This window comes from Rissa tridactyla, chromosome 16 (assembly GCF_028500815.1).
Source record: "Rissa tridactyla isolate bRisTri1 chromosome 16, bRisTri1.patW.cur.20221130, whole genome shotgun sequence".
NCBI lineage: Eukaryota > Metazoa > Chordata > Aves > Charadriiformes > Laridae > Rissa > Rissa tridactyla.
This window is the reverse complement of record NC_071481.1, coordinates 6,310,467-6,327,985: the sequence shown is the minus strand read 5'-3', so window position 1 is coordinate 6,327,985 and position 17,519 is coordinate 6,310,467. Positions and strand designations below refer to the sequence as shown.

General features: G+C 45.9%; 1 protein-coding gene across 1 annotated transcript in view; it reads right to left on the bottom strand.

Moving 5' to 3' along the window:
* The window catches only part of TTLL10 (tubulin tyrosine ligase like 10), a 20,030-nt gene extending 2,511 nt beyond the window's left edge, over positions 1–17,519 (bottom strand). The window contains exons 1-9 of the mRNA XM_054222680.1: positions 17,368–17,519; positions 14,011–14,176; positions 12,963–13,081; positions 11,609–11,729; positions 10,877–10,962; positions 10,488–10,659; positions 7,908–8,079; positions 5,995–6,135; positions 4,578–4,694 (exon numbers count right to left, since the gene is read on the bottom strand). Coding sequence (XP_054078655.1) covers positions 4,578–4,694; positions 5,995–6,135; positions 7,908–8,079; positions 10,488–10,659; positions 10,877–10,962; positions 11,609–11,729; positions 12,963–13,081; positions 14,011–14,176; positions 17,368–17,500 — 1,227 coding nt within the window. The 5' untranslated portion in view covers positions 17,501–17,519. The remainder of the gene's footprint in view (positions 1–4,577; positions 4,695–5,994; positions 6,136–7,907; positions 8,080–10,487; positions 10,660–10,876; positions 10,963–11,608; positions 11,730–12,962; positions 13,082–14,010; positions 14,177–17,367) is intronic.

Below are 17,519 nucleotides of genomic sequence, written 5' to 3'. Positions count from 1 at the left end.
TACCAGTATCTTAAGGGGGCCTACAAGAAAGCTGGGGAGGGACTTGTTAGGATGTCAGGTAATGGTAGGACTAGAGGGAATGGATTAAAACTAGAGATGGGGTGATTCAGATTGGACGTTAGGAAGAAGTTCTTCACCATGAGGGTGGTGAGACACTGGAACAGGTTGCCCAGAGAGGTGGTGGAAGCCCCATCCCTGGAAGTTTTTAAGGCCAGGCTGGACGGGGCTCTGAGCAACCTGATCTAGTGGGAGGTGTCCCTGGCCATGGCAGGGGGGTTGGAACTAGGTGATCTTTAAGGTCCCTTCCAACCCTGACAATTCTATGATTCTGTATAACACACGTAGGAACTATTCAGTGTTCTATAAGGAAGGATATTTAATCTTATAACAGCCCCCGGGAGAATTTTACTCCCTTTTAATTGTTTTAAAAAAATAATTCTAAAAAATGCCTTTTTTTTTTTCTGAAGCAGCAATGAGTTTGCTTGCAAGTACCTGTGAAATGAAGTCTAAGTGTTTGGTATACTTTGGCAATATGATATATATAACAATAATTTTCACTTCTTTGAAATACTTCATTAAACAAATGAAAAGACTGGTAAGTGAGGACAGTAAATTGTCTTTTTTTTTTTTTTTTTCTCCAGAGAACTGGAACATCTGATCAAAAAAACCTGCTTTGCAGATGCCAACAGAGGGCACCTGAGTTACATACCTTTTTCTTGGCAAACTCATTCATCTTCTGAGTATGTGTTCTTTTTCCTATTAAAAGTTCATAAGATTTTGTGGTGACAGACAAACTCAGTGAACCTTCATAATTGTCTTGATTAGGTTTTGGTTTCTTCTCCTTTGAAACAACTAAAACTGACAAAGAGGAGGAAGAAAGTTCTCTGTTCTCAGGCTCTTCATCCTCTACGTTCCCCATTTATTGTTCTGAGTGTCTCAGTTTTTAAATGTTCTTAACGTCTCAACAACCAGGGCAAGTTAATAAATCCCCTTGGTTCTATTTCAGGAAGAGCGGAGAATAAGCATAATGAAATATAAGAGGAGAAGAGATAACAAGGCCAAGATTCACCATATCTGTGTGAACATCAGTAATTTCACGGGAATTTCATGTAGAATGAAAATTCCTGTGCTTCCCCCTGCATCTGGCACGCAGGCCACGCTTGCTCAAAATTTCCTAGCAAAAGAAAGGAAACCAAAACCCAGAATGTCTGTCCTCGACTTCCTAACCATGGATGGTCCTTTTCCTTTAGGCATCTCAAGTGATGAGAACAATAACGAGTGCCGTGTGGCTTTGGGCAGAAGTGCTGCTCTGGGTGTTTCCCGGGGATGAAGAGGTTACTGCTCCCTGCAGCCTGCCAGTACAACTCCCATCTTCTGTCGCATCTTAAACTCGCTCTGTCAAGACATCACAGGTAGGCTTAAAACATTTAAATATTAGGATTTTTCCATAGGTTCTTGAACAACATGCCGACTGAAACCGGATCATGCATTTACACCGGGATCTGAGGTCTCATTTCTTCGTCTTTGTATGGTGTTAGATGCAATATTAGCATCTGCCGCATACTTTTTATTTTCGTCTAGTTTAATTACTATTGTAGTCTCATTGGTCCTTACAGCAGCAGCTCAATGTCTTTCAAAGGAGCGTTGGGTGACAAGACTGGGCTCTGTCAAGTGTTGACATGGTGGCTAACAAACAGCATAAGACTTGTCTCAGGGGTCCTTTCCCTGCCGACACGGGCAGAGGTAGGACTTTTTGGTGTGCAGGAAATGCATGACTGAGCCAGAGTTTCGTTCTGTTTAAAGCATTTAGCTTATTTAACTGTATGGGTCTTTGCTGGAGCTCACCATGTGGACACTGAACATCCTGCTGGGGTCTCAGAGAGTGAGGGGGCATCAGTCCCTGCTCTCAGAGGCGCCGACTGACGTGATAGCCGAGACTGAATGGGAATGTCTATATCTGTCTCCATCAGAACTTGTACCTAGGATGGTTGTACCATGCTTCAAAGCCCAAAGCTGTCCACAGCAGGGCTGTCTTGTTCTGCATTTGTGTGGCAGCAGGTGTCCAGGGAGCCTGACCTCTGGCTGGAGCTTTAAGCAGCACTGAAATACCAGTCAGAAGTAGGAATAAAATCACCTCATCTGTGTGGACGTAGCTGAAGCCACGTGCACAGTCACAAACCAAGCCCTGGAAGGGCTGCTCGGATGTTGCTGACCCAGAAAGAGACCAGCTTAGCGACAGCGGAGACCACAGCCCAAGGCAGCAGGGTTCTGTTCTCCACAGTCTTAACAAGCTTTTATCAGATTTTTTTTATCGTCGTGACCTGGAGTGGGCACAACCAAATCTTACAGTATCCATGTGGTACCTCCTACTCCCGGGGTGAATGAAAAGCTGTGTCATTCAAATCAAAGGAACCGTCCCTGCTTTCACTGGGGATTTGAGTGTTATCTTCATTTATGTACATCCACCACAAATTGGCAAATGGCTTATCTCTGTTCAGTCTGTTCTCTGCTGGTAGATAGCTGGATCCCTTTATGACTGATAAAAAAATGTACACATCTGTCTTCCCAGCATACCTCTGGAGAGAAGGCCTTTTGCTCGGCTGATGCAGTGCTTTCTGAAAACAGGTTCCTTGAGCATTTAAATGACACTGTCCTAAGCTGTGCGGTGACTTCAGCATTTACAGCGCAGCACAAGGAAGCTCCAGAAAACAGTAGGAAAAAAGCCAACAACAGCAAAACCACATCCGTCGCTTTTGCTCCCTCTTCTCTTCAAGTACTTCATTCTTTTCTCAGTTTACATGTGAATATGCAAAGCTCCGCAGAAAGCTGTGGTTTCTCAGCAAGCCCTGCTTTCACAGTCTGTGCTTCTAAGAACTCTGAGGCAGGAAAAACACCTTCCAAAGACTGAATCAGGATGCTGCAGGGCCTTCAAGAATTATTAGGAATGATGCTGGGGGCATTTATATCTCAGACAACTAAGGAAGAGGGAATGGCATGATAAGCTATAGGACTGAATGTATAAGACCGTGTTAAATCAGTATAAAGCAGATTGTACATGCGTTGTGAAATAGGATGACAGGGAGGATAAGGCTGTTGTGTACTACAGGTGGAGAAAGCAGGACGTCAGACCGGGAATTGTAATTTCTGGGTCTAATTGCCCACAGAAAACGGGGAGTTTGCTGCTCCGACCAGTGTTAACTGTGGGTTGAAGCTGCCAGTCCTGCCTCTGCGGGGAGTGCGCAGGTGTCTCCCGATGCGGCACTGCACCAAGAAAAAAGTAGGTTTGTTGCTCCCCAGCAGGGGCAAGAAAACATAGACAAACCTAAATGCCTAAATTTCCACATTAGTCTCTCTCTAAGGGAAGTTCCAGGTTCCAACTGACTCTGTCACCACTAAGCGTCCAGAAATCCTCATCATTCTTATAAATAATACCTGTCAAGAAAGAGATTTTGTTTATCTCTCCGTATGTAAAATACATGGGGACGTAATGGTCTTTAAATGCCGAAGTTTTTAACTAGCCAAGTAGGAATTGCCACAATAGAGTGATACTGGATCTTCTATTCTACTTAAAGTTTACACAGCCAGGGCTTTGCATGCCGACATTGCAAAAGACAATTCCCACTGAAATCTGAGAAGCCCCAGTTTCTGTGTCTTTGCCATTTACTCTCCCTTGCCATTGACTTCCTGTACAAAGGAGCCTATTGTCCGGGTGCCTTACCCACTGCTGCATACATTAATTCCATTCTTTCGTAGGGTTTGCTGTTCCCACTCTGCCCTTGGCTGGAATATGTTTGAGTTCCTTTCTGCTTTAGCAACAGCAGAATCTGCCAGATGGCTTTCTGTTATGTTCAGGCCAGGTGGTTTTGAAGGACTGTGCTGCATTGAAACCACCTCAATCGCTGTGTTTAACATTTCCCTTTCCCTTTCTTCTGGCTTTTCTTGCCTGTGTTTCATTCACTCTTTACAAGTTTGAGTTGTAATTCTAGCAGATTTTATAGACTCATTGGGCTGACCTATTGCTAAATGGTGAACCCGCGGCGAACGTGGAGATGCTGATGCTGGCGCCTGAATCGATAATGACTGATCTTCAGCATGGTGAGGGCAGGTCCTTCATTGCCTTTGATGGCTACTCAGCCAGCGTAAATCAGTGTATTTCATGTGATGTCGAAGGCATTGCACACTGATTTATGCTGGCTGATCATCTGGCATGTTTGGTTTGTGGAGAAAGAAAAAACTGCGTGGGCATAAAAATTCCCATACTTTTTTGACTACGAGCTCCACTGCCCTGTGAAAATTCTGCCCAGAACAGTTTCAGCTGCAGTAAATACTTTTCTTCCCATCCTGAGCTGTTAATGCCGGGGTTTCTCTGTGCAGTAAATGCTCAGGCGGTGCAGGTGCCATGTCTTGATGCTGGAATATAGAACTGGAGAAAAACATCGAATCCTGCGCTTCACACCTGAGTGACTGAGTACTCTACTCCATTCCTAGCACCAGAGCCTGTGACAACCATGCTATACTGCTGGCGTCAGACATCTGGCCAGTATCACACTTAGTATTTGACGATATGGCATTCGTACCTTGAAGTTTTCATCAATTAAAAAGTCACAGCCGATGAGATCAAAGTAGCCCAGTTTGCGATCCAGTTTGTGCTTGGCTGCCAGGAAGCACTGCAACATGATCTGCTGCATCCTTTTCTGAAAGGGAAGAGAGGGAACGGTGGTGGTAGCTGGTCGTTGTGAATGCCAAGGGCATGGGCGTGACTGTAAGTCATAGGTGCCCTCTTGGTTTAGGGATGCTTTTTCCTTCCCCTGCCTCCATCAGAGCTCCTCTCTAGACCTGGGAGGATGTTGTATTTTGCAGACTGCCTATCTGTCTACTTTGAGTTGATTGAAACCCCCTCTTGAACTCGGTGTGGTGGCATGTGAAGGAATCTCGGCCCTTGTCCCTTACTCAGAACGAGCTGTCTGAAGAATTTTTAGTGGTGTTCTTTCATTTACTCCTATGGGGGTACCTGGATGTGAGCTGAACACAGCCATTTCTGACAGTGATGACTTACAACCCCCTCACAGCTGTGCTGGACATAGTGTTTTAAAGAGCTACGCAACTTGCGGTAGGTGATGCTAAGTTTCCTTCCATTTGGAGTTGAAATGCCCAGTGGGGAATTTCTGCATGAAGAGCAATACCATAAAGCTGGCTGAAAAGTTTCTGATCACCTGAGAAGCTTGGCAAACCCAACTAGATTTGCTTCTGAGCTGTTTTTCTAAACAAAAATATATTTTAACAAAGCTTTTAGCTTTTTATTTTTCTTTGTATTTGAGTTTAAACTACAGCATTTCCAAAATTAACCTGAGAAAGCTGTGTCCTCTGCCCTTTTCATTTTCACGCCAGCAAGTCATGTAGAGCTGATGCATTTTAAGACTCAGGCTGATGAAATGAAGTCTCAGGGACTCAGGTAACTTCTTCTCTGTTTCTCCAGTGAGACAGGAAGATGGTAAGAAGTCAGGCCAGTTGAGTCTTCTTATCTCTCCTCCATGATACGAGAAGATCTAAGGCCCTGACATGGTTTTCATGTGGCAAAATCAGGTGGAAAGTGAAGGGTGAGACCAAGTCAGACATGAATGAGACCACTGAAAGTGCAGTCCCTTTTCAGACTAAGACTGTCAGGCTGGGGAGCTCTCTAACGTCTACTTTATTTTTTAACGCAGGATCACAGCGTTAGGCAAGGAACGTGAAGACCATAATTGCATTTTTGTAGCTAGCGTTTACATTCACACTCTCTTTGTCAGCAGTTTACCCATTTTATTAAAGTTAATCTCTTTGTGTCTTCACTTCTGTGTTTAGCATCTGCAGAGAAATGGTTACCATGGGGCCATCAAGACTTTCTCACTCGGTGTATGTGTTTCCTTGGGGGCTCCGGTGACCTGACGGGGTTTCTCCCTATTTCTGTCACCCTAATTAGGCAGAGTAGCACACCATGCGCTTGCTTGCACTTACGGTAAACACAGTGAAAACCCAGTCTTTGGGGAGGCCGTTGGTTTTTCTGAACTTCTCATTAACGTAGCTGTTGAAGTGCTCCATCCGCCAAACTGTCTCGTCTTTCAGCTGGCTGTACAGGGAGTTCTTCTTCTGCATGTGCTGAGAGGTGGGGAACAGAGCAAAGGGAGCATTAGATTTCTGGCAGTGAAGGGCAACTGGGAACCAGCTTGCATGGCAGACATCCAACCACCCTCACTTGTTCCAGGCATCTGGAGTTGGGAAGAACCCCAGGATCAAGTTATAGGGGTGGAGGGAATAGAGCCCCTCACTAGCGGAGCTAAACCTGAGGAAATGTGCCGACTCCCATCGTACAAGAGTGCCATAGGCAGAAGTGTGCCTGACCCACGTGGCCCTTGGAGAGACAATTTGCCAAGGTCACCGTCAAAGCGGTGTTTTCTCTGTGTGTGTGTGCGTGTGTATGACACATCTGGACCAGTGGCTGGCAGACAGGGAGAGGTGCTTTCAAGTCATAGTCATGATATTTGAACTAAATCCACTTCCAGTGTCTGGTCCTCTCCTAGAGGAGACTGCGTCTGGGAGAGGTGTGTGGATGTTTTCCATAGGAAACCAAGGTGAGGGCTTCTCTCTTCCACCGTCTCATTAATCCCTATGTCAGCTGGAGTTTAGCAATAATGGGGTATTTACATTGTTCAGTCATAGGCAAGTCCCCTTTCCCTGCGAAACAGCTGGGCTGGGCTGCACGTCCATCTTTGGGACGGTCCCTGCGAGGTTAGTGATGCTGCCTCTTGTCTTTTGGAAATACAGTACGAGAATGGCTGATTCCAGGTGGGATGAAAGGGTAGGAAGGGAACGAGAGCGGAATCAACTGTAATTTGAAGGAGTCTGGTAATAACCAGCCACTCCTGTAAATTTTGTTTCCCTCCTCCCAGCAGGAACCCACGTAATTTATGTTCTGCTAATAAACACCTGTCCTTTGTTTAATATCACTTGTGCCATGGGATCCTACCTGAGCACCTGAATTCCCGTGTGGCTAGCTCGCTAGCTGAGCAAACAAACTATTCCAGGAAAACAAGTGGCAGAGTGATAATAGCATATATTGTGATAATAGCATATATTGCAGGAAGCAGCTGTAATCTGCTGTCCTGAACTGCACTTCCAGAGGAACCGTAAAACTCCAACTGAAGTGGGCTTGTCTGATACCTCTCGAATGCGTATTTCCCTCGTTCTCAGAGCACAGTGTGACACTGGGAGGAGAGAAGGGCTTTAAAAGCAAACTGCTTTCTTCCTTCTGATTCTTTTAATTCTCTTTCATCACGGCCAGTTCTAACTACAGAAGGGCCCCATTTGAAGCAAAACCGCAGGGAGATCTGAGCAAGGCAGGCTTCTGTTTTGTATGATAAAAGATGTACGGGGGTACAAGCCTGAGCAGTCTTGTTCTGTTATAGCTCTCATTTGAGAAGCAAGGCAAGCAAAGATGGAGATTTAGGAATGATGGCTCTTGAAGAACACATCTGCATCTTACATCGTTATGATTATTGTGTTTAAGCGCAAAATCCTTCGCCAAGATTAAGGCTCCTTTGTGCTAGGTAGCTGCAATCAAAGGCTTCTTGCCCTAAGAAGCTTACAATCTGTAGATACATGAGAGAACAACAGCAGGAAAAAGAGATCCAGGGAAAAAAAATTGTCAGGTTAAGCAGAGAACTGGTCCGTGGCAGAGAAGGGAACCTGATCCGGTACTGCTTCTGTTCACTCCTGTTGCCGTGCCTGACCATGAGCCCCCCTCCCTTTCCTGGGGGCATGGATTTTGCTTGTACGAGGCATTTATTTTTAGCCTTTCTAAAGTCTTTTTTGCTTCCCACCTCTGTTAACCACAGCCTCCCTTTCTTCTGAACTAAGTGCACTTCATTTACCTGGTTGGTCAGATGGACAGTCAGATCATCAGAAGCGGCATCATAATTGACACAGGTCAGCCGGACATAACCCTGGGCAAAAAATAACACGTAGGGCGCTGTGCAGGCAATGAGGAGGTAAGACCGGACATCAAACTTCTTCCCTTCCAGGAGCAGAGGCTGCTGAATATACCTGTCAGAGCAGTATTTCAACACGCGTCACCAAGAAGTAGCCATAAGACGTGGCAATTCCAAGCTCACACAAAAGCCAGTTCATGTCTCACCACAGAGCTCATCTGTTTGTCCCATTCTCAGCACTGGTTTTAAGGTGAATGGCAGCAGAGGGCGCTCATAGGAGAGGTTAGAAATGCCAAGAGTATCTCCTTTCAAGAGGGAAAGACGCTATGAGTCTTGGGAGCGGGAGGTAATTAAAGATTTACTAATATTTACTGGAGAATATGCAAAGTTTATGTCTGAACACAAAGAGCCCTTCATACAGCACCATTGCTTTTATTGCCAGCGTGATGTAATCTGGGAACTGTTTCCCTTTATCATCAAAGGTTGCTGGATGTCTACATAAATAACGAGGATATGCTGTTAAAACAATCAACGCTAACAACGGTTTTCAAAGGAATATGGAGCCTCGTTCTGCAGAGCATAAGCCATTCTACTAGAAATCAAGGTGACATCTAAGATAGGGTCCAACCACTTCTTCCCCTGGCACTGCTGCTTGTCCATGTCAAAGAATTGGTCTAACGAAGTCCCTTGGTCTAATTTTGTCAGGCAGTTGTTGTTTTGCTCTGTATACTGGCTGCTGCATAAACACAGTCCAGCCTATTCCTGAAAGATTTTAAGATCATCATTCGAGTTTGCCATTTTACAAATCTCTCTTATCCTTCTCAATGAGGCCCACCATCCCGTTGTGATGAAAAGAAATGTTTGGATGAATGTAAGCAGGGAATATTGCTTGTTTTGGCTAGGGCAGCTCTTGGGAAGGTCACTGTGTTCTCTTGCAAAGCAAAGATGCCAAATGACAGCAAAGTGTCAGGGAAGTGGCACCGGGTCAGCGTGAGGCATTGGTATCACCGCTTTGCCAGGACATAGAATGATAGAATCACAGAATGGTTTGGGTTGGAAGGGACCTTAAAGATCATCTAATTCCAACCCCCCTGCCCTGGGCAGGGACACCTCCCACCAGCCCAGGTTGCTCCAAGCCCCGTCCAACCTGGCCTTGAACCCCTCCAGGGATGGGGCAGCCACAGCTTCTCTGGGCAACCTGGGCCAGGGGCTCATCGCCCTCACAGCAAAGAATTTCTTCCTCATATCCAATCTAAATCTGCCCTCCTTCAGTTTGAAACCGTTACCCCTCGTCCTATCATTACACTCCATGATTAAGAGTCCCGCCGCCCTTTCTGTAGGCCCCCTTTAGGGACTGGAAGGGGCTGGAAGGTCTCCCCGGAGCCTTCTCTTCTCCAGGCTGAGCCCCCCCAGCTCTCTCAGCCTGTCCTCACAGCAGAGGGGCTCCAGCCCTCTGAGCATCCTCATGGCCTCCTTTGGACCTGCTCCAACGGGTCCACGCAGTGATCACTACACAGCAAAATGTGCTTTTGCTATGCCAATACTACAGCGTTGTCACGAGCGTATGGCATTGTCATTGCTGGCACGTCATGACAACGCCAGGCAGTGCCATGCATGTACAGGCACCTCAGAGTGCCCCGTGTGCCTGGCTGTGCACACCAGAGGCAGCATCAAAGGCATCTGGGAGCTGCAGCTCCTAGGATAAATACAGAAAACATCTGTTTTGCATGTCTCTCTCTTTATTCACTCATCTCAAAGCACTGAAGTGATTTAATTGTAATCCATTCCTCAATTGAGGGAGGGCCACTGGGGCGAAGGGAAGTCAAGTGAGTTTGTGTAAGAGTATGCAAGTAACGTCCAGTGGCTGAAACCGTTCTCGTGGCTTTTACTGCCTTATTTTTCCCTTCCTCGTTCTGCTACTCGACAAAAAGTTCTAGCAGTGGCTGAGAGAGTATGTATTCTACAAAGAACCATCGTGGTTCTTTTATTCATGAAAGGAATAAAAAACTAAAACAACCCTAACCCAAAATTCTAGGGACTTTTAGCCACTGCCTGTTGACTGAGGTATAGACTTTTGCAGCATTGAGGAAGAGTTAAGAAGATATTTGGGAGGCTTTACTAGATTGCATGGAACAGATATTGTAGCTGTACAATTTGTAAAATGCCAGCTTTGTATAAGAAGCTGGGATAATATCTAATTTGAATTGCTTTGCACAAGGCTTTTTGCCTAGCATTCATGTACAGAACTGCAGGACCTGGCCTTTTGAAGTCATTCTTAAATTTCCAGACAAAGGGAAACGCAAATCTTTCTGATGACAAAGATCCACTTTGAAAGGACCGCAGCGTGGATGCAAGACAGACTAACCAGAGAAATAGCCTCCCTCCCCCAAAATGAAATCTCCTAGGTTGATGAGATGTGGTGCAACCACGTTAAGTACCTATGGGAACAATTCAGCTCGCTGAGGCCACTGTTCTTCATCAAGCACATTACTCACACGTGAGTTCCCAGGCTTCAGTCTCTACCTTTGCACTATCCTTGCCTTGGGAGCCTTGTATGGCACCCTCTTATGGAGGAGGTGGTCTTCAGCGCTGTGGAGCTTGGCTTGAAGGGTGTTGACGGAAGCTGGGTTTTTAAGCAGGAAAATTCCTCGCCCTTGGTTAGAGCAGCTCGGTTTGCAGATCCAAATCTGTTCTTCTGCAGAGAGAATGAATCCATTACAGTAATTTGTGTGCTATGAAATGCCGATGCGCCCATTAGTGGGCTCTGAAAACTGCTCATTGAGCGACTGTGTATGTACATAAATACACGTGCATATAGATATGAATTATTTTTACTATGTATACTTCTATGAACGTTTTAGAGGATCATATAGCTATTTAAATTGGTTGCCACCATGATTAAGACTATCTACCTTTGCAAAGCTCAAAAAAGGCATTTCTCTCATCTTCTAAGTCCAGGCGAAAAGATTCTGGGAAGAATTCTTCCATCTTCAGGAACCTATGGGAGAACCAAATACAAGTTGAAAACCCCATCCAACACGTTCATTCCTCTGTTACTCTCAGAAAGGATGGGTGCGAGTAAAAACTTAAGGAATGCCTTTTTTTTTTTCCTGCTTCTAGACAGTTGTGTGTTTGTTGTATGTTTTTGCTGAGCTACCTCATTCCATAAGCTTTCAAGAATATATGTGAGCCTTAAGACGTTCTTCATATGCTCAGTTTTTTGAAAACCAGTTGAGATGGCTGCAGGTAACCACGGTACAGGATCGCCATTTGGTTTTTTGATCAGTTAAAAATATAGGAGTAGAAATGGCAATAAACTTCTCTTACATTTACAGTGTCTGTGGCACAAGAAACTGTGGCCTTTCCAGTAGGACGATGTACCCAAAATAGGGGAATTGCTATGTCTATGGTCTGCGGGGACCTGGCACTCCTACGACTCCAGACAGAAAAGGAAGAAATTCTGTCTTTGATGTATGTACTTCTGGAAAAAAAAAGTGATTTTTCTGGAAGATAAGAAAGAAATAAAACCCCAATACTTCGTGTTCTGTACTGTTACGCGTCCAGAAGAAACTGGTCCTTTGTTTATGTGCTCTCACTTTCTGTTGGCACGTTTCTGGTCAAGGCTCAAAGGTGAGAGTTCTTACTTGGAATTAGAGCTCCTACTGATCTTTTTCCTCGCTCGCTCTTGCTCTCTCAGGCAGCATAAAAGCCCTATCTTACTGGTCAGCACTCCATTGTTGGGAATCTGATAGAGAAGCTGTTCACCTGGATGAGAAAGGAAAAAAAAAAAAAAAAAGCAGCTTGCCCTCGTTGTCCCATGCAGCAGAATCTGCAGGATGAAGCTGACTTTGTCACCGCTGACTGTCACCAATTTGCTTTAAGGCTGTAGTGACAACCCACAGAGCGGTGAAATCACGTGCTGTAAATGTATTTCTGTCTGACCTTGTAGTGGAACAGACCGACCTGATGGGGCTTCGTAAATTAGCGCGTCCCTTGCCTGCTCCAAAGGTGCCACTGCCCTCACACCATTCCAGCTGCAGGATCGCATTGAAACACATCTGCACGGCTGTAAATGGTGCAGCCTGGCAGAAACAGCCACCGCATTGCCATCAGAGCCGGCAGGAGGGGAAAGGGGGCTGGTAGGGAAGAGATGACACGTTCCTCTGCCACAGGAGAGCCAGCGGGTCTGTGCCCCGATGCTCAGGCTTGCCAGGGCACAGGTTTTGACCACCTCCCAGAAGTAAAAGAATGGCGCCAGGGGCTGTGCTTTGGGAGTTGTACCGCTCCAAGGGTACCAGCCAGAGGTATTGCTCTGGGAGTCCTTGATTTTATGCTTTTCTGGTGGGAAAGCTGGGCCCTGAGAAGTCAGGATGTACTGATGAGATGAAGGGTAGAGCACAATTCCAGAAGTTGCTGGCTAATACAGTGGAGTAGTTTGGCTTTTTAGTGACTCTGTTCTCCCTAGATGGAGATAGCTGGGCCTGGGATGTGTGGGGCGACCCACCTTGAGCTTACTCGACTTCTGTCTCCAGGTGCACCCTTCCTTCCCTTTCTCCTCTCCCCACCTCCACTGTGGGAGCGTCTCGAACTGCAGGGCACCCTCCGTAGCGCTCGAGAGATGCCAGAGCAGGCTGGGTGCTGGTCCTGTGCTACAGCCCTGTGTCCATCCTACTGCAGCCTCTGCTCAAAGAGGGAGGACGGCCTTTCAAAAGCGATTGCGATGGTTTGCGTTTAAATCTCCACGCTGCTCATTTTACTATACTTAGTTCGTTTCGATGGTATCTTTTCTCCCAAAGCTGTTTTCTTGTCTAAACCCCTTTCTTTAATCACCACGGCAATCCAGCTCTGATATCCCTCCCCTCTGAGGTCTCCCAAGGAGTTGAGGTTACCTGTTCCTCCTACCCCCAGGCGACCTCCTCAGCCCTGGGAGTTAAAAGTCCAGCATTCTCAAGTTTTTCCCACTCCCCTCTCCCACCCAAGGCCCACGGGCACCTCTACCTTCTTTGAAATGGTAATAGGTCTCTCGGCACTTGATTTCACACCATTTGAGTGCATAATCCTCTCTTCTGTTGTCATAGATACGCTGCCAGCCTCTGCTCTGGCAATAGATGTTCACACTGCACACGGAAAATAAAATAGCAAAGTAGCCTCCCTTCTATTAATAAATACTTAGCGCATATCCCTTGAACTCCTAATAATTTTCTCTGGGAGCCTGACCTAACATGCCCAGAAGCCCCTGGGTGGGGGATAAAGTGGGAAGCACTAATTAGGATGGCCGCTGGTGGACCTGCTGGTCTGAACTCGAGAGGGCGGCTGGGGAGTAGCTGAGCATGCGAAGAACACTGTGATTCAGCAGCTCTGCCGAGAACTTGTACCGATTCAGCAGGGTTTGTCCAATTAGGATGCAACTGATACCCATGGAATAGAAATGTTGAGGGTCTAGTCTTAATAAGGAGCCTCTCTGCGGAGGAGTTTAGGGAGAGATGACAAGTAGCGAGAGGAAAAGCTGTTTGTAGACAAAACTATGGAAACATAGCAAAGAAAGTGCTGTTTGCAGCAGAGATTCTGGTGACAACATCTAGAGAAGAATGCCGATATGCTGGAAAGAACTCAGAAAGGAACGAATGGAACTTCTGATCTGACAGTTTTTCCTGGGCAGAAATCTCTTCTTATTTTTCGCTTGTTTTACATTTAGCATAACAGAATGTTATTCAACAAGAGTGGTGCCTAGCGCTAGGGATGGTGCTAGCACATTTGCTATATGGTGTAGCTAAGTGATTTCTGAGCAGCCCCGACAGAGAAACTTATATTAAACAAACAGAAGTATTTCATTCTTTGCAAAGACAGAGTAGTTAGCTACTTTACCACGGGTGGCCTTCTAGTCAATGCTTTCTGTTTGAATTGTCTTTAAATGGTTCCCCAGGTGTACCCCTCCAAAAAGACAGCACATCAAAGGAAAATTATTTAAGGGCAATGAATAACATTGCATGACTTCGTATATGGTCACACTGCTGTTCATAAGAGTTCGGTAAAAGGACCTACTTACAGCCCCGCTCCATTAGATCCACTGATATAAAAATACGGTCCTGGTCCCATTGGTACTTTTGGTGTCTCTTCTTCTGGCTGTTTTTCTTGAGGGCATGCCTTACCCTGCGTTCTGTTCTCATTAGCCTTGGCTTTGTCAGGCTCCACTCCAGAGTTGGGAGAAGTACCTGCACAATTGGAAATTGAGAAACTTCAGATGATCCGGGATCTGCTCCATAAAATCCACATCTAGAACGACAGCTGTTACAGAAGAAAATACTGTAAGGTAAGGGACCGCTTCAGTTGGTTTCATAGCCATCACTAGGGGCATTGTCTTTAAACAATTCAGAAATTATTGCTAATGTAACCTGGTAGCAGGTATTAAGCGCTCATGACTACTTATTTAACTAACATTTGGGATATCGATACCCAAATCACTGTCTCCAAACCTATGGAAAACATACAAATCTTAATATTACCAGGGGCTGAGAAGCTATGCCACTGGTTTCTCTTCAACTTGGTTATGCACAGAACTTTTGGCAACAATAAAGCACCTGTGAATAGAAGAAAAAGTCCACTCCGTCCTGGTTCTGTTCCCACTGGGAACAGGGAAGGAGGGAGCAGGAAGCAAGGAGATGACAAGAGTCTACTCTTTGGACTGTTCTTTTATTGTTATTTGTTATAGTGATCACATGAGTAAAACCTTCCATCTCAATGACAAAACTCTTTTGACTGAAGTGGAGCAAAGGTATTGGACGTTGTTATCTCTCATTTTACAAGCCCTTGTTTTATGTCTTCGCTGCACTCCACCCATGAACACAGGTGCAGTCCAGGGGGAACTGTGCGCCCACGGTTATTGGATTTCCCAGCAGGCTCCCACACCTGGGTCCGTTTGCTTTGGAATAGAGCGAACACATTGCAAACGCTTTGCGGCGGGACTTGCTTTAAATTTCTGCGTCAGGTAGTACTTGGCACCAAAGGGTTCTGACAGCAAAAGCCTCAGCGTTGTTACAAACTGCAGCATTATCAGTGCTAACCCCTGGACTCCTGCCTTGAATTTCCTCCTTAAATTACAACCAAACCAAACCAAAAAAACCCACCATGCGAAACAACCAGTTTGAACAAGCCAGGGCACGATGTCCATGGTGGAGAACGCTGCCTCGGCGGTGTCACGTAACCCACGGAAATGAGCTTTTTCCACCGTGAAATTTCAAGCTGCCCGTTACTGGTTGTGCGGAGCCGAGACCGCGCTCGCTCCTTGCGGGATGGTGGGAGGGCTGCAATGGGGAGGAGTCTCCGGCGGTGCCTGGCACCTTGGCCGCCTTCTCATTTTGCCACCACAGCACCCAAACCGGGCGAAAACATCACATAATTGGGTTCTTCCTGCAGAAGAGACTGTCGTTTGCCACTCAGTGTAACAGATCAAAAGCAGCTCGAAGACAGGGTTAATGCACTACGCGTAAGCGTCAGGCAAATTGAAAGACGCGCAGAAAAGCGCGACACAGCTCAACTCTTCCCTAGAGCCGGTGTATTTTCTGGAAAGGTTGTGCCGCAAAGCGGTGCCGCCCCTCCGGCTACTGGCATCTCCCACGAGGGAGGCTGATCCCTCTCCTCTGCCTTAGCACGGGGTGCTATACTGCTGCTCTCGTTACTCTTTGATATGGGAATGTAAATATTTATTTATCTATTTTTAACATTTAATTGCTCATTCATACCTCCTGCCTGCCAGAGCTTTTGCCTCTTTTATCACCTCCCTCCGTGCCTGGATTGCTAAGAAATTAACTAATTTTAACCAGTCCCATTTATCCCGAGACATGGACACATGAAATAGCCTGCCATGATTGAAGTGCTGGTAAGATATTCTTCCATTAGTCTGAAGACATACTTGTCTCTCCCTCTCTAATCTTTATACAGAGACCCAGGGGGTGGGAGCCTTTTATCTTCTTTTCTGTCTAATTATGGAATCTCCCAGTATTAAAGACGAACCCTCATTTCATTGCATCTTTCGACATGTATTATTTAAGCGTGAGTCCCCTCAGCCTTCATTTGTTTGCGTGGTTTGCATCCTTACATGGCTAATTATTAAAGAGGCGAGGAGAAACAGGGATGTGAGGGGGGTGAGGGTGGGGGGGGGGGGTGGGTTATTCCCGTTGCCTGATTGCATAAATTTCAGGCCTTTTCACTTGTTTATCATCAGGGGTGGGATTAGCCGCTTGTTGGGACTTGAGCTCTTGGGAAAGAACAGGCAGGGTGGCTTGGCTCGCAGAGCCGATCAGCCGCCAGGAGGGGATATTTCAGAGGCTGAGTTTGTGCATCTGAACTCAGTTCTACGTTGTCCTGTGAAAAACAAGTGCCCCAAAGTCATTTCGGGAGGGGAGGTGGGGAGAGCCCCTGGGGAAAGGGGCTTCTAACTCCTCCCGTAAACTAGCAGCATGAAATTAAACAGCGTGATTCCCTTCCAGAGAGCCCACACAGAGATCGTCTTCGCACCGGGAGCAGCCAGCAAATTGCATTGCTTGAGACGATTTTGAATTCGGCTCATTAATTTCTTTGGGACTGGTGTGTTGGCGGTGTCTGCGCGAGAAGCCCCCGTCTAATCTCAGCTCTGCTTTCAGCACGCACGGGGATAAACGCGCGGGCAGGGAGGTGCAGCCTGCTTTGTGTCATTTCCTACCAAAAATAAAAAAAAAAAAAACCCAACAGAGTTTAGAACGCAGAACTTCTTTTTTTTTTCCCCTTTTCCACGTAAAGGAAGGTTTAACAGAATAGTCACTGACTGATTTCTCTAGAATCCAGCGTTTAAATCTAGCTGAAATTTTCATTTCAGAAAACGAAATGATCTAATCATCTTTCTAAAGACAAGGGTTGCCCTAAAGGTTACCTCTGTATTAAAAAGGTTTTCATGTGAAACGAATGTATTTTTTGCTGCCGGTACACAGAGCTGAGTTCAACAACAAATACCTCAGAAAAATAATACTGTCCCTTTTGTCATTGAGAGGGTTGTGGCGTTTCAGCCAAATTATCTCTTCCATAAAAATGTAACGGTCTATTTGCAGAGCAACTGCTTGTATTTTTGTCTTCGTGTCTTCAACAAAACACTTCAAATGTTAGTGTGAAATGTATTAATTTCACTAGATATTTGTCAGCCAATATCGATAATTTCTGTCTTGAATTATTTTAGAAGCAAAGGGATGGGCTTGTATTTTCACAGGGTTTAAATGAAAATGGTGTAAATTATGTGCAATGTGACTGTAATTCTAGGTGAGTGAGTGTCCGGCACTTTGGCAGGTATAAGAAGATACAAATCCCTTGATACTGGCATCAGCTGAGAACCCGCTCATAGGACTTGGCACAATTAATAGCTGAAAAACAAGGATACGAGATTCACCTCTGTCAGCTGATAAGGATCCAGCCCGTTGTTGGTTACTTCCTCGCATCGTGGATTCGATGTTCTTTTTCCTCCTGGTTGGCACAAAGGCCGTCGCAGCCCAGCCTGCAAAGGGAGAGACCATCGTCAGCCACTTTGCCCGA